The sequence below is a fragment of the Callorhinus ursinus genome, unplaced genomic scaffold, assembly GCF_003265705.2.
Source record: "Callorhinus ursinus isolate GAN/ISIS: 27379988/994484 unplaced genomic scaffold, GSC_fseal_2.0 scaffold22, whole genome shotgun sequence".
Lineage (NCBI taxonomy): Eukaryota > Metazoa > Chordata > Mammalia > Carnivora > Otariidae > Callorhinus > Callorhinus ursinus.
The window spans coordinates 2,334,079-2,358,366 of record NW_027397084.1 but is presented as its reverse complement, the minus strand read 5'-3'; the positions used below and the strand labels follow the sequence as shown (position 1 = coordinate 2,358,366).

At 40.2% G+C, this 24,288-nt stretch overlaps 2 protein-coding genes across 5 annotated transcripts in view; one reads left to right on the top strand and one right to left on the bottom strand.

The window, feature by feature from the left end:
* The window catches only part of POLH (DNA polymerase eta), a 36,694-nt gene extending 35,308 nt beyond the window's left edge, over nt 1-1,386 (bottom strand). For both annotated transcript variants that reach the window (XM_025890456.2, XM_025890457.2), the window contains exon 1: nt 1,102-1,386. The gene's annotated coding sequence lies outside the window, so the exon portion shown is untranslated. The remainder of the gene's footprint in view (nt 1-1,101) is intronic.
* A 135-nt stretch (nt 1,387-1,521) lies between these two features.
* Nucleotides 1,522-24,288, top strand: part of XPO5 (exportin 5) — a 53,532-nt gene continuing 30,765 nt past the window's right edge. For 2 of the 3 annotated variants that reach the window (XM_025890436.2, XM_073905005.1), the window contains exons 1-14: nt 1,522-1,785; nt 3,222-3,343; nt 4,236-4,308; nt 5,254-5,391; nt 5,530-5,712; nt 9,193-9,219; nt 9,619-9,804; nt 10,440-10,516; nt 13,866-13,965; nt 15,174-15,257; nt 15,981-16,106; nt 17,724-17,814; nt 19,221-19,349; nt 20,698-20,816. In XM_025890436.2, coding sequence (XP_025746221.1) covers nt 1,681-1,785; nt 3,222-3,343; nt 4,236-4,308; nt 5,254-5,391; nt 5,530-5,712; nt 9,193-9,219; nt 9,619-9,804; nt 10,440-10,516; nt 13,866-13,965; nt 15,174-15,257; nt 15,981-16,106; nt 17,724-17,814; nt 19,221-19,349; nt 20,698-20,816 — 1,560 coding nt within the window. In that variant the 5' untranslated portion in view covers nt 1,522-1,680. The remainder of the gene's footprint in view (nt 1,786-3,221; nt 3,344-4,235; nt 4,309-5,253; nt 5,392-5,529; nt 5,713-9,192; nt 9,220-9,618; nt 9,805-10,439; nt 10,517-13,865; nt 13,966-15,173; nt 15,258-15,980; nt 16,107-17,723; nt 17,815-19,220; nt 19,350-20,697; nt 20,817-24,288) is intronic. The other variant, XM_025890438.2, reaches the window with a different exon arrangement.

Sequence of the window (24,288 nt, the reverse complement as noted above, 5' to 3'; positions counted from 1 at the left end):
AGGATGTCTGGTGGTAGAAGCAAAATATCAATGTAACTTAAATATTATTTTATTTAAATTTATTATTTTAAATCATTATTATTAACAGACCAAGAGGGCACAAAACAGGGTGTGACCTGGGCATTGTGATTTTTAAAAGCTCTCCAGGCAGTTCTAGTATGCAGCAGAGATCGGAAACTGACTTAAAGTAAATAAGATACTTATGCAAACACCAGTAATTCATGACTTAAATATGAGAAACATAGGTTATACAGTTGGGTAAGCACCAGACTGTATTAAAAAAGGTCAACAATTAACATTCACCTTGAGAAAAGTGGCAGGCAACTAAGAATGACAGAAGATTACTGGAAAGAAAACAATGAATAAAAAATCTGAGTAATCAAGGCATTAATTCCTTATAAATTCCACTCACTGAAAACTGGAAGAATGTGTAACTTTAAACATTTGTAAGTTAAAACCATAACATGTCAGAAATCACCCTACTTGAAAGGAAGTGGTTTTTGTCTTGTACTGTAACAGATAATGCCAGAAAATAGTAAACACAGTTTCTCACACACATACACCCACATCCACCCCCACCCCCACCCCGGAAGTACCATGCTAGATGCAAATAGCAGAAAATGTAGTTTGAATAGGAAGCAGTGATTTAAGTCCAGCGAACATTTTACTGAGTAAACGAACACAAAACTCAATATGCAAACTTCAACAGATAATGAAGTTGCTGAAGTGTTCAATTTATGTATTATGCTGGAGAAAGCAAGAGCTTTTTAAAGAGGGAATAATGAAATACACTCGCTGCCAAAAACCCCCCTTCCCGAATAAGGATTACACTGTTTTCAAGTCTTATATGTAGCACTTCAAATGATCCAAACTGCACAAGCCTTCAATAATTGTAATTATTCATCTAGCGAATATGCCGTTTTCCCACAAGAAAATTCCTCTTAAGGGACCATACCGGGGCCTTACGTCTCAGTAAGCATGCGTTTGTTTCACCGAATTTGGGTCCAACGTCACCACCAGCCACTGCTACAGCATAAAACCAATAGCCAAAATATTAAAAGTCTGAAAACAGCGATGCCGAACGGTTCTAAATTCTCTTACCAATGTAGCAAGCACCTGGAAAAACTGCCAACCACCGACGCCAAAGATGCCGGGCTCGCTGTCCACTGGAAGGAAGATGAAGGGGTCCTGAATATCTGCCCCCTTTCGGGACAGGACCAGTCGGCTTCGAGAGATTTATTCCCCGTGACGCCGGAGAAACGGACCAGAGTTCACGGACGACCCTTGAACCGGGGGCCTCCCGCACTACCCCGTCTAGGGAAGGTTTGCGCGCCTCAGCAGCCAGCCCTCAGAACGCAGATTAGACAGCGCGCGCAGCAAAAAAAAGCCGTTGACGCGCCTGCGCACTGCTGCCCTTCCGTCCTCCGCTCCGCCCACTGAGAAGCAACCGTCACCCCGGAGCCGCCACTTCCGCGGGCGCGTGCGCAGTGGCGAGTCGGGCGCGTGCGCAACCCCCGATCCTTCCAGGCTGGAGCTTCTGCAGCTCACGCTCCTCCTCCAGCTCCCCACCCCCCAGCCAGCCGCGGCCCGGTACCAGCGTGTGGTCCCGCGAGGGGAGCGGTCGGTACCTCGTGCTCCAGAGACCGCCGTCGTCCGCACTCGTGGCGCGTGGCATTAGCCATGGCGATGGATCAGGTGAACGCGTTGTGTGAGCAGCTGGTGAAAGCGGTGACGGTCATGATGGACCCCAGCTCCACCCAGCGCTACCGGCTGGAAGCCCTCAAGGTAGACGGGGTCTGGCGCCCCGGGCCTGCCCCAAGACCCTCCCCCAACCCCATTGGTCACCCCCCGCAACCCAAAGCCCTGCTGGTTTCCCGCCCACGCAGCCCTTGGACTCCTACCCCAACCCTGGGGGGCCTTAGCCTTTCCCCTCCCCGCCCTCCGCGCCTCTTCTCACTCCGGGCTTTCTCTGCTAACCGCGCCTCCCCTTCTCTCGGGACCCTCCGGTTCCTTGCTGCTTCTCATCTCATTACCACTTCCCACTGCCCTGTCCTCTCCTTTCCCCACTTCTGTTCAGTCTTGCCCGCACCACAGCCGACTGCTTCTATTTTATTACCCCAAGCCCCACATCCCCTAGCCTTCCGTGGCGCACGTGCCCATCACGTCCCCAACATCAGCTACATTCTTGACGGTCTCCCCTGCATTAAACGTTTCCTTGCACCCTCCTGACCCGTCCTAATCGAGCTCCGGCCCCCTAGTGCCACTTTATTTACATTCTTACACCTCTCACTAATCCTCTTCTGTGTCTTGGGTTATTTCTGGGCTAATTCTCACACACCCTCCCCCCATGTTCTTTTACTGTGTTCTATTCTCAGGCTATTTTGCGCAAAGATGAATTACCACTTACTTTGCATTTTAACAAGGGCACTTTGGTTTCCTGAAAGTAGTTATCTTGAATCCGGATGCTCAGCTCCTGGGACTGACTCTTGTGTTGCAGTTTGGGAATGCTAATACAAATTGGGATGCTAATAAAATACGAACTTATTCCCACATCAAACTATGTGTGTAGGATGTGAGAGATGACCATTAAGAAAAACACTTGTGCATATATATTTTCTAAAGTTGTTATTCAGTTAAGTGCTGTGTATGTTTTAAATGATGTAACTTTATAAAGTAGAGTGAACATCATTTGGGGAAAACTTTATTTTTAAAAACATACAGATGTCTGCCACGGGATTTGGAATGAGAAACAGTTGGGTTCTATTTGTTTTTTTGCTATAAAATATTAAAGATATACACAAAAGCAAAGGGAATAAATACTACAATGATCTTGTATATACCCCTCACCTAAATTCAGGAGTTATAAAGATTTTGCCACATTTGCTTTATTCCTTTCCGCCACCTAATTTTTTTTAAAGCAAATCCTAGAAATTGTTATTTCATCCCCTGTATACTTCAGGGGTATATCTCTAACAAATAATTTTTTTACTCCTTTAGGTCAGACTATTTTCAACATTATTTGGCCATAGCATGGAAAATTTATAACTATCAAAGTGAAAGGAATGTTTATTAGTTCTTTATTCATATACTCTTGGTCTAGATTCTGCAGTTTAAAAATATAGCTCGGGTTGGGGTTCCGTAAGATGAAGTTTTTTAAATTTTTTTTTTAATCCCCACTCTCTCTTGCCTCCTAAGGGAAATACTAACTTTTTTTGTTTCAGTTTTGTGAAGAGTTTAAAGAAAAGTGCCCTATCTGTGTCCCCTGTGGCTTGAGGTTGGCTGAGAAAACACAAATTGCCATCGTCCGACATTTTGGCCTTCAAATCCTGGAACACGTTGTCAAGTAAGGAGCTTTTGGACAGTACCACCAAAGTCTGTGAGAGAGCAAATCTTTATTTCTTATATAACTCATAGGGATAATCTTTAGGTGAGTAGGAAAGAACAATGTCCAAGAAGAAAGGAGTGATCCCCAAGAGATTATCACAGCTCAAGAGCACTCTTATTTAAGACTTAACCTTCCTCTTCTTCAGTTTTTTCATCCATGTAAAATACATGGTACATTCTAAGCATTCTACATATATTATCTGATAGTGGTTCAGTCAGTGTTTAATGAGCTCCTACTGTATGCCAGCAGATCTCAGTCTTTTTAGAATAATGCAGTGTATAGGTAATTATATCTCTGATTAGGCATTGGTGCTTTTAATTTAAGTTTGAGTGTGTTCTTTCTCTGAATGGCAAATCTGAAGCAGGATTATATGAGAAAAACTGAAAACCCTTCCTAACTTGAGTCTCCTATCCCTCGCATCTATCAGAAGAATCAGCTTTTAAGACTTAGCCATAGTTTTGTGGAATTGTGTTATTCATAAGCCAGCACCAGAAAAAGAGGAGTTAGTGGTATCACCATTGTATTTTCTGAAAAGCAGCTGCAGTTGTCCCAGGTGTATATTTGCTTTTGATCTATCAGTAAAATCAAGAGGAAAAGCTAATCTGTGCACAAATCCTGTGTGAATTTCAAGTAGTGGACCACTTCCTATATAGAACTTTTTCCCAAGAATTTTTCTGTTGTCAACATTTCAGTTGAATATAGAGTGTTCTTGTCCATTCTTTGAAGGGTAGAAAATCAAAAGTATAATTTCTTGGTGAAATCACTAGCATAATATAACACAGAATCAAAGCTAGTCTCTTATGAAGACTTCTAATGTGGTTCTCTTGACCTTACACATTTTGGTGGCCAGGTTTCGATGGAACAGCATGTCTCGATTGGAGAAGGTCTATCTGAAGAACAGTGTCATGGAGCTGATTGCAAATGTAAGGAATGATTGGTTGGAACACTTGTGTTTCAGAGGTAGTTTAGACTAAGGGTGACTTCTTTAGCATTTATGTAAAAATTAACTAGTTCTACATAGGTCAAACCGCATGCTCAACAGGGCAGAGAAGATGAAACATTTTCAGCAAATGAACAAGATTATTAGATCTAAATTAGATTGCACTTTGCTGTTTGTTTCCTTTTATTCCAAACTGAATTACTGTATGATTTTAACAGTACAAAATATGCAGTATGAATTAGTATCAAGAATTAGAATATGACTTTAAACATGCCTAAAATCCACAGCCTTTTTTCTTTTTTTTTTTACAAATGGCATGAAAAGTTGAATTCCCACCTTTTCCTCTCCAAAGTTGAGTGACTTTAATAGAAAAAAATTCCCTTCAAAATTATTAATCAACTTAGGATTTGTATTTTGCTGGTTCTTGGGAAACCTGATAGAAATCCTAATTCATTAATCTTCCTATCAGACTCCAGAAGAACAAAGTCCCAGGGATAGTTTTTTTGGCCTTATAATGCTAGAGCTATCGGTAAAATACTTAGTTTTGCTTCTCTAAACTCTCTTATTTTATCAGCTTCTTCTTGTCCTTCTTTCTGTACTCTTCTCCCTTGGCGCTCTTACAAAGTGAAACAGTCAGTCTGAGAGTCTCTTCAGTTTGTAAAGGAAAACAACGATGTCTTCCTTGCTCTGTGCAACAGTCACTTTATTAGCTGATGCCACCCTTACTTAAGCTTTAAGGGAGGAAAATGGTTAGTGAGAATGCAAGACAAGTGACTCAGACCTGGAGAGCAGGTTTGTTTACCCCGTTTAGTTTAAGAGCAAGCCTGCTGAGGAGTTGTGTACACTTTCACAGCACAGGGGTTTTGGGTTTTTGGGGTTTCTTAAATTCAGTCTTGCAAACCTCTTACTATCTCTTACTCTTTTTCAGGGAACACTGGATATTTTGGAAGAAGAGAACCATATTAAAGATGTTTTGTCTCGAATTGTAGTAGAAATGATCAAGCGGGAGTGGCCACAGCACTGGCCTGATATGCTAATAGAACTGGACACCCTTTCCAAACAAGGGGTATGAAATATAACTATACTAGTTCAGTTAATTTGGGGAGCTGTTCTGGAGTTTGTTTTGTCAATAGAAAAGAGCTTTTGGGCCTACCTATATTGAAAAAGAAGTTTCAGTTTAATTAGCTTATTTCTATTGATACAGGAAACACAGACAGAATTAGTGATGTTTATCCTTTTACGACTGGCAGAGGATGTAGTGACCTTTCAGACACTACCCCCTCAAAGAAGAAGGGATATCCAGCAAACATTAACCCAGAACATGGAAAAGATCTTCAGTTTTCTACTTAACACGCTTCAAGAAAATGTAAACAAGTACCGACAAGTGGTAAGGTCTACCCCACCTCCCCAAAGTTCTATTTTCTAATATGAGTGGTTTTGTTGTTTGTTTTTTGAAGTTAAAATAATCTATCAGCAAGGCATTAGGATGTCTAGTTCAGCAAAAGGAAACCATTTTTTAAGCAAAAGAGAAACAGATGACGGGAAGAACTGGAACTAATTTTCCAAGAAACTCAGGTCAGTGAGTTCCCATGTTAAAAAAGAATCCTTTATAGTAAGAAGCTTCTTAAAACAGTATAAAAATGGTTAATTCTTAATATTTAAAGTATTTAAAACCCGGATTTCTGGTAGGTCAGGGTAACATCCCTGTTAAATTTTGATGCCATATTTAGTCCTGGTCCCTTTTGCAGGAAATTGCCAGGTTTTATTTATCTTGACCACACGATTCTTGGTACAGATTTCCCCTGCTACCTGAAAGAAGAGCGTTCCCTTGAAATCTTTTGTAAGCCCAAATAGCATAGAATGAAGAAGAAATTACCATTAATTTATATGGAATAATTTTTGAACATTCCCACATCCAAAAAATAACCTCTCCTTAGCTTTTCTGACACCTTAGGGACACATCTTGCTAACAGGTACACAAAGTAAGTCAAGATAAAGTACAGATGCTCTCAGACACAGTTCAAAGCTATGGCAGCTTCATGCTGAGACGCTGAGTGTAGTTCCTGGGAAAGGAACTTAGTGGTGCTTTTGTAAGGTCTTGCTGTAAAACAAGTACTGAAAGCTATTTTCGCTTTTTGCCTTTCTTTAAAGTAAAAGCAGAAAATCCTCTTCAGATTTCTTTCAGTTAAAGAAAACAGGTACTAATGTGGGTCTTGTGAAAAATCAAAGTTTCATAACACAAACTTACAACAAGTGGGAAATACCTGTATCTTATTCTTTCTGGGAAGGTATTCTGCAGAAGAGGGCAAGCCAGATACTGTGTTTCCAACCATTGTCATTTTTAACAGAGAGCTTTCAGAAGAAAGCCATGTGAAAATTAATCTAGTACAGTGGTTCTCAGCAAGGGACAGTTTTGTCCCCCATGTTATCACAGCTGGGGGGTTGCTGCTGGCATGTAGTGGGTAGAGGCCAGGCATACTGCCACTAAACATTCTGTAACACACACAGTTGTTCCTCTACAATAAAGAATTATCCAACCCAAATGCCAGTAGTATTGAGGGTGAAAAACCCTGATCTAAGGATGCCTGGGTGGCTCAGTCGGTTAAGCCATCCAACTCTTGATTTCAGCTTAGGCCGTGATCTCAGGGTCAGGAGATTGAGCCCCACATTGGGTGCCTCACTGAGCGTGGAGCCTGCTTAAGATTCTCTCTCTCCCTATCCCTCTGCCCCTCTTACCCCACCTAAAAAATAAAAAGAAAAACCCTGATCTAGAATTCTTATATGTGCTTATTCACAAAATAGGATTAATTAAAATTAGTTATTTTTTTATGCCCCTGGCAGTTTTTTTTCTTTAAAGATTTTATTTATTTGACAGAGAGAGGGATCACGAGTAGGCAGAGTGGCAGGGAGAGGGAGAAGCAGGCTGCCTGCTAAGCAGAGAGCCTGATGTAGGGCTCAATCCCAGTACCCTGGGATCATGACCTGAGCCGAAGGCTGACGCTTAACCAACTGAGCCACCCAGAAGCCCCAGGCCCCTGGCAATTTTTAGAGAAGTAATAGATACTAACACAAATGATGGGAGGGTACTTTGAGCTGTTGGGGTGGGGAGAACTCAGAGTAAGTACCTAATATATGCCATATACTTGTTTGCACTTTAGGTGTTACTTAATCTTCAGAACAACGCTGAGTCAGAAAGTATAGTCTCCATTTTATGGATGAAGAAAACAAGGTCCAGAGAATAATTATTGAAGATCCCCTAATAAATGGTTGTGGTGGACTTCAAGTCCCATTCTATAATGGCCTATTTCCCCCAGAATATCTCCCCAAGATTTTTCAAAAGAAAATGTCAGGGAAATACTTGCACTTAAAAACTTAGGTGTATTGAGGGTGAAGGAGGTATTTTTTTTTCCTTTTGACCTAGGAGATTTAATCTGTGGGAGAAGGGGGACAAATTATGACTCCTTAGATGCCCCAGCAGTTCTAGCTAGCATGCCTGTGCAGGGCTGATGAGTGATGGTCTTGAGATGTTAGAAACACATCCGCTGCGGTGTTTTTCTTTAGCTTCAGTTTCAGTTCCCTTCATCTGTTAAACCAGACTACCTCTTGTGTCCAAGACCAGAGCACACCAGGAGCTGTCTTGTGTATGTGGAACAACGTCTTTTGCTTGAGAAGTTGCATCCCTTCTTCCATTCCTTCTCTCCTTTCCTCCCTTCTCTCTTTCAATCTCAGCTTCTTACTCCCTTCCCTTCCCCTTCTCACCTTCCATCCCTTCACCTTCCCAGTTGAGGGGTAGGTTGAATGGTAAACAGTGACAGGATGAGTAGGCTCACTGTCCCTGTCCAGTGACCTGGGCCCTGGTCCAAGGGGACCTACAGGATTGGAGTGGGAGTGAAAAATTGTTGGAGAGGAAAGACTGGACTTGGTTCTTGTCACTTGGATTCCTTTTCCTTCTTGGGCAGCATCAGTAGATGCTGGTGTGAGAGGGTTCTCCTCCTCTCTGCCCATTAACACCTCTATTCCGTCACTGATGATGAAGGCTTAATACTTGTCCTTTATTAACAAACGTATTTTTTAAAAGTTGAGAAGAGGAATTATAGAACAAATCCTTTATAGTCCTAATGGCAGTGAGTTTTTCAGGTGCTTCAAAAGTTGTTTTTCCTGCTTCTGTTCCCCTTCACCTGTCTTGAGGAGTTATTCTTCATTTTAATTTCAGAAGTTTTTTTGGAAAATATTAGTTTTGTACATGTAAACTATAAGCATTGTGTAATATTTATGGAATTTGAAGTATAAGGGTAGAAATCAGTTATAATTGTACATAAAATGAATGGACATTTTTATCTGCTCAGCATGTAATATTTTTGTGTGTGTGATTTTCCTGTGTTATGTTCATACATACGTGGTCATAAATTATGTTCATTTAACTTTGTCTCGCTTTTTTCCATTTATATTACATCATTTCAGTATTCTTTTACTAGTTATAATTTGTCTTTATTTGAATATGAAAAAATGCTCATACTCTGTTTTGAATTATATTTCTTTGATCCCTAGCAGTGTGGAGCCTTACTTATTCATCTACTATTTCTTTCTAAACAGTGTGCTTTGAAACTGTCTTTGTGGACTTAATGTTGTAACAAATTTGTGTAAGCTCTTTAGATACTAATTTTTTGTCATACTGCTAAAATTCAAATAACCTGTCCTTCTTAGGGGAAAATAGCTAAATGTTCTTAGTGCAGTTGTATTCTTTTCAAGGTTAAAAGTTGAGTCTGTATTTAAAATCATTATTCAAGGGACTTTATTAAGTGGGTGGAAAGTTACATAGCCTTTTGCTCATTAAAAACATTGGATCCTTATACTTCTTTTCTTTCAGAAGACAGATAATTCTCAGGAGTCAAAGGTAAGAGCTCTTGTGGAGTTGGAAGGAGACTTCTTTGAGGCTTTCAGGTACAGAGATGCATATACCTAGTGGAGGGTAACCTCAACCTTGGTTTAGGTGATCACTGAGCAATGGTAGAAGGGAGTTAGAATTGCCATATTTCCAGTTTATCAGAGGAGATGAAATGGCCACATGCGCCAGTATGATTTCATTGACAGACACTGAGAATGCTGTTGTTTGAGAAGTTGTGCATCAAAAGAAGACCTTTGAGTGCTCTGTCTGGCTGTTACATGAGTACATTCTTTTAAAAAAAATTGTTTTCTTTTTAGAATTAGAGAATAGGAGGAGCTAAGGTATAACCACAGCCTCTTTGTCTGTTAGTGAGGACTTAATGATTAAAAGTTATTTCTTTCCACGCAGGCCCAAGCAAACTGTCGAGTAGGAGTCGCAGCGCTGAATACTCTAGCAGGCTACATTGACTGGGTGTCCATGAGTCATATTACTGCTGAAAATTGTAAGCTCTTAGAGATGCTCTGCCTGCTTCTGAATGAACAGGAACTTCAGTTGGGAGCAGCTGAGTGTCTTCTCATTGCAGTCAGCAGAAAAGTAAGTTACCACTTCAAACTGACTTTTATCCTCAGAGTCTCTACGGGGTGTGAATGTGTGTCTAATTGTACGTTGTGGCAGGAAGACATTGGAAAGTTTGGGATTTATTTTTACCTGACACCAATTTAATTATCTGCCGCCAACCTCTTTGGACTGTAGTTTGCCTGTATTCTAGGGATCCATCGGCAGCATATACAGAGATTTGTTGGGCTACCTTATTTTTGAAATCCCTATGAATCTTGGCACTTCACACCAAAGAAACAAGATGAAAGTAATACTAAAATTTAGAACTCAGTGTTATGTCAAAGAATCTTAGGTGGTAGCTACACTGGCTTTATATTGGCCTGGGCTAACAAATGGGACTGTGACTCTTTTCTCTATAGGAATATTATCTTTAGATGTAATTTACTTTGTTTTCATATCAGCGTTATTGCCCAACACATTTAAAAAAAGAAGGGTTAGAAATCCAGTTTTGATTTTAAAGAATCGGCCTTGTTTCCAGTGTTTAGTTTGCCCTGAGACTGTGAGAAATTATGAATTGAGTATATTTGATTATATAGGTATAGAAGATGTTAGTATTTGGAGGCTCTTAATAACAGTTTGTATTATGTGTGTTTCCCTAAAATTGGTTCTAGGGCAAGCTGGAAGACCGGAAGCCCTTGATGGTCTTATTTGGGGATGTTGCCATGCACTATATACTCTCTGCTGCACAGTGAGTATCTACTCTTCTATGTGTTTGCTGATTTCTTGGTCATATCTGTAGTTTATACCGATATATCTGAAGTTCCTATCTGAATATTGGCAGTCAGTTGACAGTGTTTTTAATTTGAAAGGCAGTCTTTTTTTTTTTTTAAGATTTTATTTATTTATTTGACAGAGAGAGACACAGCGAGAGAGGGAACACAAGCAGGGGGAGTGGGAGAGGGAGAAGCAGGCTTCCCGCCGAGCAGAGAGCCCGATGTGGGGCTCAATCCCAGGACCCTGGGATCATGACCTGAGCCGAAGGCAGACGCTTAACGACAGCCACCCAGGCGCCCCTGAAAGGCAGTCTTAAAGGAACTTTTTAACCTTTTTAAAGACCTTAGGCTGGAAAGAAGTTGTGGCCGTTGACTCTATACCCAGTCACTTTCACAGTTTTCCCCATTCTTCCCAGACAGCTCATCTCCTTGATTCTCTTTGCTTCTGGTGATCCCCAAGCCTCCTAGTAGCACTGGTGCCTAGGCCTGAGAATGCTCTGATCTTCTGGACCAGAGTCTGCCCCAGGGCCTGCCTTGACTGCAGAACTCCACGCTGCTCCCTCCTCTCCTGCTCAAAGTAATCAATGCCTGAAGTGCTGAGGCTCTTGGAAGCAGCAGGAACAGTGTGTTCGATGAGAAATGTATGCATGGGACCTGCAAACACATTCTGTGTCCTAAAATAATGGCTTCCACTTTCTTTCATTTTTAATTGCTTTGGAAAATACTTGACCATTTCCTGATAGTGTTTCTTACTAGGAAGGCAGGTAGAACTGTACTACAAAGACAGTTAAAGCTGTCATAGCATCTTTTTTTTTTTTTTTTTTGGATACTCTTCTCTTAGTCCCAGGGACAAATGAAAAGATATGAGATACACATGTATTACTTAAAATCTCTTACTCTCCATTCCGACACAGCTTTTATGATGGCTTTCTTTTCTCTGCAGACTAGCTCTGTTTTTAAGGGATCCTTTTAATTAAATTCATAACATGTCTTTTGGATGGCCACTGTAGTTGACTGTTCCCCAGGCCCATTTCTTAGTTCCATGGAAACCATGACATTCACACTGAGGTGTCCCGTCTCTGTTGTGTTACTTACTGGTATTGGTTAGTAAAGCTATGACTCGAATCAGGCAATCAGACTAGAGTCCTGCACTAGAAACTGTAATGCCGTATTGTCCCTCAGCATGGCTAGAGGCCAGGCCTTCTTACCCCGAGGCCCATGCTTTTTACATTATACTCTGCCTCAGGAACACAGCTAATATGACTGCCGTACACACTAGTTATTACTAATTCTTACTAGTGTGAATAGTCCTGCATCATTTCAGGTCAGGTTTTGTCACCAAATAAGTTTTTTTTGTTTTTTTTAGGGATGCCTGGGTGGCTCAGTCAGTTAAGCATCTGCCTTTAGCTCAGGTCATGATGCCAGGGGCCTGGGGTCGAGTCATGCATTGGGCTCCATGCTCAGCGGGGAGCCTGCTTCTCCTTCTGCCTCTGCCACTCCCCTGGCTTGTGCTCTCTCTCTCTGACAAATAAATAAATAAAATCTTAAAAAAAAAAAAAAAGATTTATTTTTATGAGAGAGAGCATGCGTGCACATGGTGGGAGAGGGGAGGAGCAGAGGGAGAAGCAGACTCCCCCATGAGCCGGGAACCCAATACAGGACTTGATCCCCGGACCTGGAGATCATGACCTGAGTCGAAGGTAGACACTTAACCGACTGAGCCACCCAGGCGCCCCTTTTTTAAAGTTATTTGGATTCTAAAATAGTAGCTAAGGGATTACAGATCTGAACTAAATGACTTTGAGAAGCAACACACAAAGTTATGTTTTTTTTTTTTGAAGATTTACATTTTTAAGAGCAATTTCAGGTTCACAGCAAAATTCAGCAAAGGTGCAGAGCTTTCCCATGCCTCTCCACATGCATAGCCTCTCTCATTACCAACATCCCCAAGCAAAGTGGTACATTTGTTACAATTGATGAACCTACACTGACACATTATAGTCATCCAAAGTCTATAGTTTACTTTAGGGTTTACTCTTGGTGTTGTACTTCTGTGGGTTTCAACAAATGTGTAATAACATGTATCATTACAGTATCTTACAGAGTATTTTCACTGGCCGAAAAATCCTCATTGCTCTACCTATTCATCTCTCCTCTCCCACCCCAGCATCTGGCAACAACTGATCTGATCTTTTTACTTTGTCCATAGTTTTGCCTTTTCCAGAATGTCATATAGTTGGAATCATATAACCTTTTCAGATTGACTTCTTTCTGTTGGTAACGTGCATTTAGAGTTTTCCCATGTGTTTTTATGGCCTTGATAGCTCAGTCTTTGTTAGCGGTGAATAATAATATCCCATTGTCTGGTTGTACCAGTTTATTCATTCACCTATCAAAAGACATCTTGGTTGCCAGTTCTAAATCTGCAATAAACACCTAGGTTTAACATGTTATAAACCTGCAGGTCTTTGTGTAAACGTGTTTTCAGCTCCTTTGGGTAAATACTAAGAAGCATGATTGCTGGATTATTAAGAGTATGCTTAGTTTTGTAAGAAACTCAAATTGTCTTCAAAATGGTATAGCCATTTTGCATTTTCACCCGCAATGAATGAGAGTCCCTATTGCTCCACATCCTCCACCACCATTTGGTGTTTCAGTGGTCTGGATTTTGGCCATTCTAATAGGTGTGAGTGGTATCTTATTTCAATTTGCAATTTCCTGATGACATACGATGTGGAGCATCTTATCATATGTTTATTTGTCATCTGTTTATCTTTGGTGAGATGTCTGTTAAGCTTTTTGGCCTATGTTTTAATCAAGTTGTTTTCTTATTGTTGAGTTTTAGGAGTTCTTATATATTTTGAATAAGAGCCCTTTTTTAGATGTGACTTTTGCAGATATTTGCTCCCAGTCTGTGGCTTGTCTTTTCTTTCTCTTGATTATAGCCCTTTTAATTTTGTCAGTGGTGTAAGGAATTGTTACGTGCTATCCTATGCATCTCTCTTTAAGTCCTCCCTGGGTATCAACGAATGCCTATAAGTATATGCATTGTTGTATGCAGTCATGCTTAGAGTTTACATTATTAATCCAAAATACTCAAGGACCATATAATGTGCAGAACTAGCGTGCTTCTTTGAGGGGTAAGATTGCATTGAACCCTGTTCCTCATTGATCCTTCAGTGTTTGGTTTGAGTTTTTTTGGTTTTTTAATTTTAATAACAGAAATTTGAATGTTGAAGCACAGACCACATACAGCTCCATTTGGTGGGAATCTTTTTGGTTCTCTTGATGTGCAACTAATTACACTATTTTCTCATCTTACAGGACTGCTGATGGAGGAGGCTTGGTAGAAAAACACTATGTCTTCCTGAAGAGACTCTGTCAGGTGTTGTGTGCTCTGGGCAATCAGCTATGTGCATTACTGGTGAGCACTTACTTTCTGGAGAGTTTCAGGGCCATTTGAACAGAGCATTTAGAAAGTTATATTTGTATAATGAGTGGAACATGCCATTAATTTTAGCCTTGTGGAGCATTGCCCTACAGGTTATTTCATACAATTTTATAGATTAAGTTATTGTAACAGGGTTTGAATGATGTGTAAATGTCTTTTAACAAGTCAGTTATTGATGTTAACAGGAAACATCCACATCTGTTATTCCATAAAGTCAACATTACTATTCTTGTGAATTTTGGTACTTATAGAACATCAGTTTGCTGAATGCATTACCCTTTAGAGTCCTATTAGATCATGAAATATTATGTGTTTGAATAAAGAACCCTTTTCCCAAATTTAAAGGATTGTATTATTGATCATATAAGAAAACTTTAGTGTGATTGACCTAGAAATACCTGTCTTAAGGGAAATATTTAATAACTCATAAGTTGAGAGATAGGACATTGCTACAGACATCTGTGTCTGATGTTATGCCTTTTTATGGTGGTTTGAATGGCTAGAGAGGATAGAGCTTCAGACATATGATGTATACCATCAAGTGGTTATTTAATAGATTTGGTCACAGAGATATGAATAGACTAGGTGTGAAGAAATAATACAGATTTTTTCTTTCTGTGATTTCTGAAATGAATGCTCTTTTTCATTTTAGTATTTGACTACAGAATGAGTTTTAATGATGATGATTAAGGAGGTAAAGCACCTTTCCTCTTTTTAGCCCTTGAATTGATGCCTTCCTTAGGTCACAAGGAAGTATAAAGTCCTTTCAAAACTAAAATTTGTGAGGGTTTAAGTTCTGTACAGTTGACCCTTGAACGACACAGGTTTGAACTGCATGGGTCCACTTAGATACATATTTTTTGATAAATAATGCAGTTCTGTAAATGTATTTTCTTTCTTAGAATTTTCTTAATAACTTTTTTTTTTTAGCTTCCTTTATTGTAAGGACACAGTATGTAATATATATATGAAATACATGTTGATCAGTTTATGTTATCAATAAGGCCTCCGGTCTGTAGGAGGCTGTTAGTTAAGTTTTGGGGGAATGAAAAGTTATATGTGGATTTTTGACCCTTAGCCCCCGTGTTCAAGAGTCAGCTGTGTTTGTTACCCTACTCCTCCCACTATCCTCTTCCCCCCCCCATCAATGTCACTGATGGAGTGGTCTTTCTGTCCCTCAGGGTGTGGATTCTGATGTAGAAACACCAGCAAACTTTGGAAAATACCTGGAATCTTTTCTTGCTTTCACAACCCATCCAAGTCAGGTAAACGTTATGTAGGCAACGTCTGAAAATTTTAGTTAGGTAAACCAAAATCAAGCACTATGGCTTGAAATAATTAGCCAGCTCAGTGTTTAAAATCCTGACTCTTAAGGCCCTAGGAAATAACTATAGTGTGATTTCATTAAGAGAATTGTTGAGTCGTCTTCCTGAGCCAAGTGTTGCACCATCTAGGTCAACAGCTTTTTCCCTCAGGTAATGTTCTGCTGATAGTCAGATGTGAGGTGTGTTCTGGGTGCTTTGCTGCCAAAGGCATTTTAAATGCAAAAGTCTAATTGATTGTGTTATAAAATTAATTTCACACATTCAAGGTTTTCCTTGTAGTACCACCCTGAGATTCCCATATCCTTTTTTGCCCTTAAAGTGGTAGAGGGGTACCTGGCTGGCTCAGTCGGTAGAGCATGCAACTCCTTTTCTCCAGGTTGTTCGAGCCCCACACTGGGCATAGAGCTTACATAGAATAAAAAAGAAGAAAAAGTGGTAGAGCTCGGCTGACACTCCAGGAATTACACCTGACCCATACTCTGTCTTAACAGACAGTCATTACTGATAGAGTACAATATGGACAGTTTCAAAGTACTATAGAGATTTATTTCCATGAAAAAATACTGTTGATAATTGCTGGGCTAAGTAATAATCTTGGTTATATAAAATCCAAATCCTTAAACTGAGGTTTTTCTTTTTTTCCGCCCCCCCCACCCTCTTTAGTTTCTACGCTCTTCAACTCAAATGACTTGGGGGGCCCTTTTCCGGCATGAGATCCTATCCCGTGACCCTTTGCTATTAGCAATAATACCAAAATATCTTCGTGCTTCTATGACTAACTTGGTCAAGGTAGGCAATGGGAATCAAAATGTGGAATGGGAGTGCCTGGGTGGCTTAGTTGGTTCAGCGTCTCGATTTCAGTTCAGGTCATGATCTTAGGGTGTGGGATCGAGCCCCACATTGGGCTCTGCGCTCAACAGGGAGTCTCCTTGGGATTCTGTTTCTCCTGCCCCTTCCCCTGCTCACTCGCTCATGCTCTGTCAGATAAATCTTAAAAAACAAAACAGGGTGGCTGCCTTCGGCTCAGGTCATGATCCCAGGGTCCTGGGATCGAGGCCCGCATCGGGCTCCCTGCTCGGCAGAGAGCCTGCTTCTCTCTCTCCCTCTGTCTGCCGCTCTGCCTACTTGTGCTCTCTCTGTATCTCTGTTAAATAAATAAATAAAAGTCTTTAAAACGAAACAAAATGTGGAATGTAAGTGAATACACATAATAAGACTTAGATTGGCATTACTGACAGCCCATTTTGGTCACCAAGATCCCATCGTTAGGCATATTATTCTCTTATTCACCAAGAAGAAGGTAGTCCAAACTGGTTATTATATACACTTTTTCATATTTGGAGCACCTCTATACAAAGTACTGGGCTAGGTGCTAGGAAGAAGAACAGGAGCTGTGACCCATGACCATGCAGTGGGATAATGCTTTTCCCAATTTAAAAGCAGGCAGGGTGGGGGCACCTGGGTGGCTCAGGTGGTTAAGCGTCTGCCTTCGGCTCTGGTCATGATCTCAGGGTTCTGGGATCGAGCCCCACATCGGGCTCCCTGCTCAGTGGGGAGCCTGCTTCTCCTTCTCCCTCCGCTACTCCCTCTGCTTGTGCTCTCTTGCTCTCTCCGTCAAATAAATAAATAAAATCTTAAAAAAAAGAACTTGGGTGCAGGAGCTCATGCATTTCAGTCTAATAATAGTAATAGTAATAAAAGCAGGCAGGGTGGAGCCAAGATTCCAAGATGAAGTCCTATGTGATTATTTGTGAAGGTCTAGTGAGGGTCTGAAGGTGAGTGAGAAGGGAGGACGGAAAGTGGAAGCAAATTGCTCACCAGTTCAGTAGAATTGCTAGTGAATTCCCTGAGATCTGCTAAGGCCTCTTGCAGCTAACAGATGCTTAATCTTGATTTGTAAAAGTCAGAGAATGGCACCTATATAAGGGTCCTCTTATTTCCTCAAGGAATACACCTAGCACTTGGCACCCTGTTCTCATTCTCTGCCATGGTCTTCAGGACTTTTTGAGTGGAACATGCAAAGTTCCATGCTTATTCCCAGGGTTCAGCATTGAAGGACACAGATCGTTCTCAATTCTTTTCTTGCTTATTGCATGCTGTATTAGCATTTTGATTTGGGACAGGTTTATACTTAGAATACTGTAAACAAATTCCAGAACTTAATTCTCCCTGAGGAATCTGGAGGAGAACATCAAATGAGTTTTCTCTTTTCTACCACTTTCGGAATTATTGGATCTAGGAGAAAACTGTGGACTTGGGGTAGACCAGAAGCAGTTATTTATTATAGACAATCTCATACAAACCCTTAACTCTTCTTAAATTAAAAAGTGCTTGAGCTCCTAGAGTTTAAACCTCTTTGGGTAGGTCTGTTTTTTTCCCCTACCCAAATTATCTTTCTCTTTGCAGATGGGCTTTCCTTCTAAAACAGACAGCCCTAGCTGTGAATACTCTCGGTTTGATTTTGATAGTGATGAGGACTTCAATGCTTTCTTCAACTGTAAGTGATAGTAGCCTGGAATTTCTGCCAGTCATCTGAGAATGGCATCTAGTGTTAGGAATCATGGTGCCTGACCCTTAGGGTTCTGTATTAAAGGGCCCAAGATCTGGACAAGCAGCCTGTTTAATCTCTAGTTTCACATTGCAGCAGGGACTGGGATAGCGCTCATTCTAGGTGTAGTATTCTCTCTTGTGCGTGCATTACACGCACACACATGCATGCGCACATACACAGCCTTTGGACTTTGGTGTTTAGGCATAGTAACTATATGTAAGGCACTTGAATTTTTTTATACCTAGGATTAAATACTACCTTACCTTGCTGGTCTTCTAAAAAAGGAAAATCCCACATTCTGATAACCTAATTCTGTTCAGGGTTTTTTGTAGTCTGGCTGGTCCTCCCTTCCTTTTTTTTTTTTTTTTAAATAACATCTTTATGAGATACAATTTGTTTACCACAGAATTCACCCATTTATAGTATACAATTCAGTGGTTTTTTCTATTTTCAGAGTTGTGCAACTATTGCCACAATTTGCGGACATTTTCATGACCCCAAGAATCCCTGTCAGCCATCCCCAGTCCCCTCATCCCTCCCAGCTCCAGGCAAACCAGTAATCCACTGTTTCTACATTTCACTTACTCTGAACATTTCATATAAACAGATTATATGATATATGGTCTTTTGTAACTGCCTTCTTTCACTTAGGGTTATGTCTTTAAAATTCACCCATATTGTGGCATGTATCAGTACTTTGTTTCTTTTTATCGCCAATATTTCATTGTATGGGCGTACCACATTTTATTCATCCATTTCATAAGTTGGATATTTGAGTTGTTTCTACTTCTTAGCTGTTGAGAATAATGCTGGTATTGGGGTGCCTGGCTGGCTCAGTCAGTAGAGTATACAACTCTTGATCTTAGAGTCGTGAGTTCAAGCCCCTCATTGGGCCTAGAGCTAACTTAAAAAAAAAAAAAGGAATAATGCTGCTGTACCATTTATGTACAAGTTGAGTGGACAGACGTTTTTATTTCTCTTGGGTATATGTCAGTATTCGATCATATAGCAATGTCACGTTTAATGTTTTGAGGAACTGCCAGGCTGTTTTCCACAGCAGCCACACTGTTAACATCTGTACCAACCTAATCTTTTATTAATTCCAACAGAAATGGGAGACCGCTTTTACTTTGCCTCTGAGAGGATTGAGCTGGTAGGGCGGCTTCCAGAGACAATTTACTTTTGAAAATTTCTGAATTGGTTAATATTTATTGAACATGTGTTACATTCAGAGCGTAAATCTGCAGAACAGAGTTTCTTTGAACGTTTTACTCCTGGGATGGATAAATGAATGAACATTAACTAAGTACCTCTTATCTGGAAGTTACTGATTTATGTCTTTCTCTTGGCAGCCTCCCGGGCCCAACAAGGAGAGGTAATGAGGTTAGCATGTCGTTTGGATCCTAAGACTAGCTTCCAGATGGCTGGGGAGTGGCTAAAGTATCAGCTGTCAACTTCTGTTGATACTGGATCCATGAACTGTAAGGTTTTTTTTAATTTCTAAACATTAGTGAAGTATTATATCAAATATACCTAGGAAATAAGCCTTGTAAGCCACACTTCAGAACAGCATGCTAATAAGCATTCGAAAATGATCTATTTAAATTGGGGTAAAATCATGTCCCTGTCAGTCTTGCCCTCATTTTTCTTCCCTAACAGAATGAACCAGTTGCTCATTGTTGATTATATTACTTCACTGTTGGCACCATCTTATCAAATTGCATGTCTAGACTTTTTAAAGCTTTTCTACCAAATTCTCGCATAGAACCACTCCTAAACTTAGAAAGAATGCCTTGTTAACAAGTCAGGCATAATAGGAGCACTACAGGGACTTTCTCTTTCACTCAGCCACCTCAAAGCCTTTGGAAATGCTGCTTTGTACAAAATCAAAATAACACTTCTGTACCAAATGCATAAGCCAGGTAACTTCTCTGTACTGCATCTGTCTATTGTCTTATTAATTAATGCATGCTGTGGGTGACAGGATTTAATAAAACAGGAGATGGTATAAGTCACTCCTTTAGAAAGGCTCCATATTTATGGTCAGTTACCAGCTACACTAGTTACTTGGCATTCATAGGATTTAACATTTTGTTTTGGGTATTCATAACTGACTCTAAAGGTCCATGGTATCTGGTAATTTGAATGTTTGTGGAGGCCCACATATGTTGCACCAAGGTAAAGCTAGTAAATAGGAGCACTATATGGAAGGAAGAAAAGTAATTTATAAATCCTTTTGCGTGTGCCTTGCTGTTTGAGTGATGGGCTTTGCTGATACTTACGAACTTGGAGGGTGGCACAGTTCTCTAGAACTTGCAGTTGTCATGAGGCTACTGGATATGAAGTAGCATTTTGTTATCTTATGTCAGGTTTTGTTTCTGTTTTTTTTTTGAAAGGATTCTTTATGGTCTCAAATATCTTAATTATTTAGATTTTCATGGACAGGTTATAAAGGAGAGGAAGGGAGAGATTAATTGATATTTATCAATTGCCTGTGTTTCTTGATGCTTACGTGTGTATTCTCATTCAATATTCAGAATCGTTTTACAGGTAGGACTCAGAGGGAATTCTGACGGCTCATTGTTAGAGGTAGAGGCAGCATAGGCCCCTCATCTACTTTTAGTTCTTTTCTTTCCCTCAGGCTGAGAGGGATTAGTTTATCCTAGTCCTTCAACTGTGAACTTAAGTGATCTCTGAGTCCCCACTAAGTCCCCATTGTCTCTGTATCTTCTGTGATCCTGCAGTTGTGTGTGTGTGTGTGTGTGTGTGTGTGTGTGTGTGTGTGTGTGTGTTTATATGTTTGTGTTTTAAAACCCTGTTCTCCTGCAGCTGGAACTGGAGAAGGCAGCCTCTGCTCCATCTTCTCATCTTCATTCGTGCAGTGGGAAGCCATGACTTTTTTTTTGGAAAGTGTGGTCAACCAGATGTTTCGGACACTAGATAAAGAAGTAAGTAACTGTTTCCTATACTCATTGCATAATGATTTTGATCTTTTTTTTTTTTTTTAAGATTTTATTTATTTATTTGACGGAGAGAGACACACAGCGAGAGAGGGAACACAAGCAGGGGGAGTGGGAGAGGGAGAGCAGGCTCCCCGCTGAGCAAGGAGCCCGATGTGGGCTCAATCCCAGGACCCTGGGATCATGACCTGAGCCGAAGGCAGACGCTCAACCAACTGAGCCACCCAGGCACCCCGATTTTGATCTTTTTAAAACTGACAGAGGGATAGGAAAATCTGTGGACATGCGTCTCACAGAGGAGGAAATGGAAAATCAGAGAGGTTAAATAACATACTCAAGTTCAAATTGCAGGTCTGACTCTAAGCCTACAATGGTCAGTATTCATTTTAAGCGGATAATAAGATAAGCCTGTTCATATAGTGAAGCACAGGTAGAACAACTTTTGCAGGGAGGACAGCAGTGGTAATCTTGAGTTGGAAAATCTTTGGAGATGTTTCCCATTATTAAGCATCCTTTTCAGTTTATGGCAGATAGACCCAATATTCATGTTAGCTGATCTGTGTCCTCTTCCCTGAATAATCTGAATAAAGTGGTCTTGTTTTTGTATGCTTCATGTGACCTATTACCCTTCTCTTATCTACCCTAGATGGAGCTGTAATTAATTGGGTTAAAATCATTGGACCGCTCGTTTCAGGGTGATTACATCTTAGTATATTCCAGGTTAGTTGTAGGAAAAATCTAAATCCCTTGAAGATAAGTGGGATACAGTGCTTTTCCTCACAAAAGGCATATTAACAAATTAGATCTTAGAGTCACTAACTTCATCTGCTTATATATTGATTTGAGTTTGAAATGATGGTATTCACAGTTTGTTCCAAAATTTAGGTAGGAAATCCTACTTGGATCCTGCATTTTTTACTAAATAAGCCCTTTTTCAGGTTTAAGTGGGACTATCTAATCAAGAAAGCCCTTTACTGAATCAAGGGAAATGGCCCTGGAGTTTCTTTTCCTGACATTTTTTAAGTTAGACAGCTTGATAGATCCAAATACTTGGATATGATGCTGTTAGAAAGCAAGAGAATGAAATGGTCAGGATTTGTCAGGTGTTTGTCTTTAAAACGTATGAAAGGACTGGCAGTATTGCGGGGGGTAGAGGGTGCCTAGTTGGTTGTAGGCTGGATTGTATGATATGTCCTTGAATATGATGGTATTTGGTCAAAATGCAAAATATTAGTTGGTCAGAAGGTACAAAAAGTTTGGACTGTATATAAGAGAAAGATGTGGGCTGGAGACAAAGCAAATTAGAAACTGAGTAGGAGTCAGAATAATTGGCGGGAGAAAAACAGTAGAACGAAATTCTTTTTTCCTCAGGAGAATCCTAGATTGTAGTATTTAGGCTTCTGTTAGTGACTTAAAGTAAACCTCTGACTCTCAAACCATTTTTCTTCACCAAATTTAAATGGGTCAGAATGAAGCATTCCTAATCAAGAGAAGTGAGTTTTTGGTGAATGTATATATGATGAAATTATTCACTACTTGGTAAGGAAGCTGTAACACTTTATATGTCCCAGGAGTGTGCAAGTGACAGAACTCAGCCTGTCACATCCCCACTTGCTGTTCTCAGTTTCTGACTCTGCATAGTATTGTCTAGTCCAGCAGTCTTGCACACTGCTCACTCGGCACCCTCAGTCCCCACCCTCACCCAGGGTCTGTCAGCAGCTCAGCTGGTAGCCTGTGAAAGAGTTTGACCAAGAGGTTCTTTGGCTAAAAGAGGGTTTTGTTTTGTTTTGTTTTGTTTTGTTTTGTTTGTTTTGTTTTGTTTTTAAGATGTTATTTATTTATTTGAGAAAGAAAGAAGGCACACAGAGGGGAAGAGAGAGAAGCAGGCTCCCCGCTGAGCAGGGAGCCCGATGTAGGGCTCAGTCCTAGGACCTTGGGATCATGACCTGAGCCAAAGGCAGACACTTAACCAACTGAGCCACCCAGGCATCCCTTAAGATTTTATTTATTTGAGAGAAAGAGAGAGAGGGAGCACAAGTTGGGGGAGGGGCAGAGGGACAAGCAGAGTCTCCAATGAGCAAGGAGCCCAACATGGAGCTTGATCCCAGGACCCTGAGATCATGACCTGCGCTGAAGTCAGACACTTAACCGACTGAACCACCTAGGCTCCCACTAAGAGTTTTTTGAAAACCCATTTCTCTCATTTGTAGTGGCATTAGCTGAGCTGCTAGCTTATATTTCCGGAAGACTTACTTTAACAATGGATTAATACAGGGAATAGCTTTGGAGAGGGAAAGAAATCACATTTTGAAGAAGACGAGGATTGATTTGCCTCAGATAGCAAGATATGAAGCTACGATATTTTTATAGGCAGTGTGGTACTGACATCAGATGCAGCTCATTGGGACAAAATAGCCCAGAAACAACCTGGAGCATATATAAGCATCCAAAGAAATCGAGAAGGATTGGATCATTTAATAAATAGCATTAGAGAAAATTAACTGAGGAAAGGTCCCTATGTCTAAAAACAATGGAAGTAATCACAAAAAAGTGAATGGGTTTAACTACTTTTTTTTAAAACATATCATAAAATAAACTTTGAAAGGCAAACTTGGAACAGTATTTGCAATAAATATGATGGGATTAATATTCTTACTGTAAAAACTTGTATTTCCTAAACAGTGCTTTTTGAGTACAATTGATGTCACAACTTGGGAGACTAATTTGACAACATCTAGTTGAAGATGCTTAGCCTTATAACCCAGCAACTTCACTTCTAAGTCCGTACTCTGAAGAAACCCCTGCATATGCACTGAGCAACCAACATTCTATAGAATCCTTATGTGTTGAGCCAATGAAAAAACCTAATAACCTTCTGTAGATTGTACAGAATAGATGATAATATGTTTATAGAGCAGTGAAGGGGAACTAGGATATACTATGAATAAGTATGAGTCTCATAACCATGATGGTGACCCCAAACAGCAAGCTACAAAAATAAACATACACAATTCTGTGTAATCAGGAATATGTACATATGTGGCAGAAGTATACAGAAATGATGGAGTCCTTGAAATTGTGAGCATCAAATTCAGGATAGTGGCCACCTCTAGGTCTGAAGAGGAGGGTACATACACAAAGCAACCACTCTGTTGGTAACATTGTACATCTCAAAGTGGTCACATGGAGATTTAAGTATTACACCTTTCTAAAGGTCTGGAATATTTCACAATAAGATTTTCTTCTTTATAAATTAATAAAAACACTAGAACCCAGTGGAGAAAGAGACAAAAGATGAGATTTATATAGAGAAGAGAAACTAAAGTAGTTAATAAATATGAAAAAAATTCAGTCCTCATTAGTAATTGAAGAAATGCAAATTTAAATAAACTCATTATTTAACTTACTGCAAAGGTTTTAGGGAATAAACTCAAAATTGCTGCTGAGAACATGGTAAGAA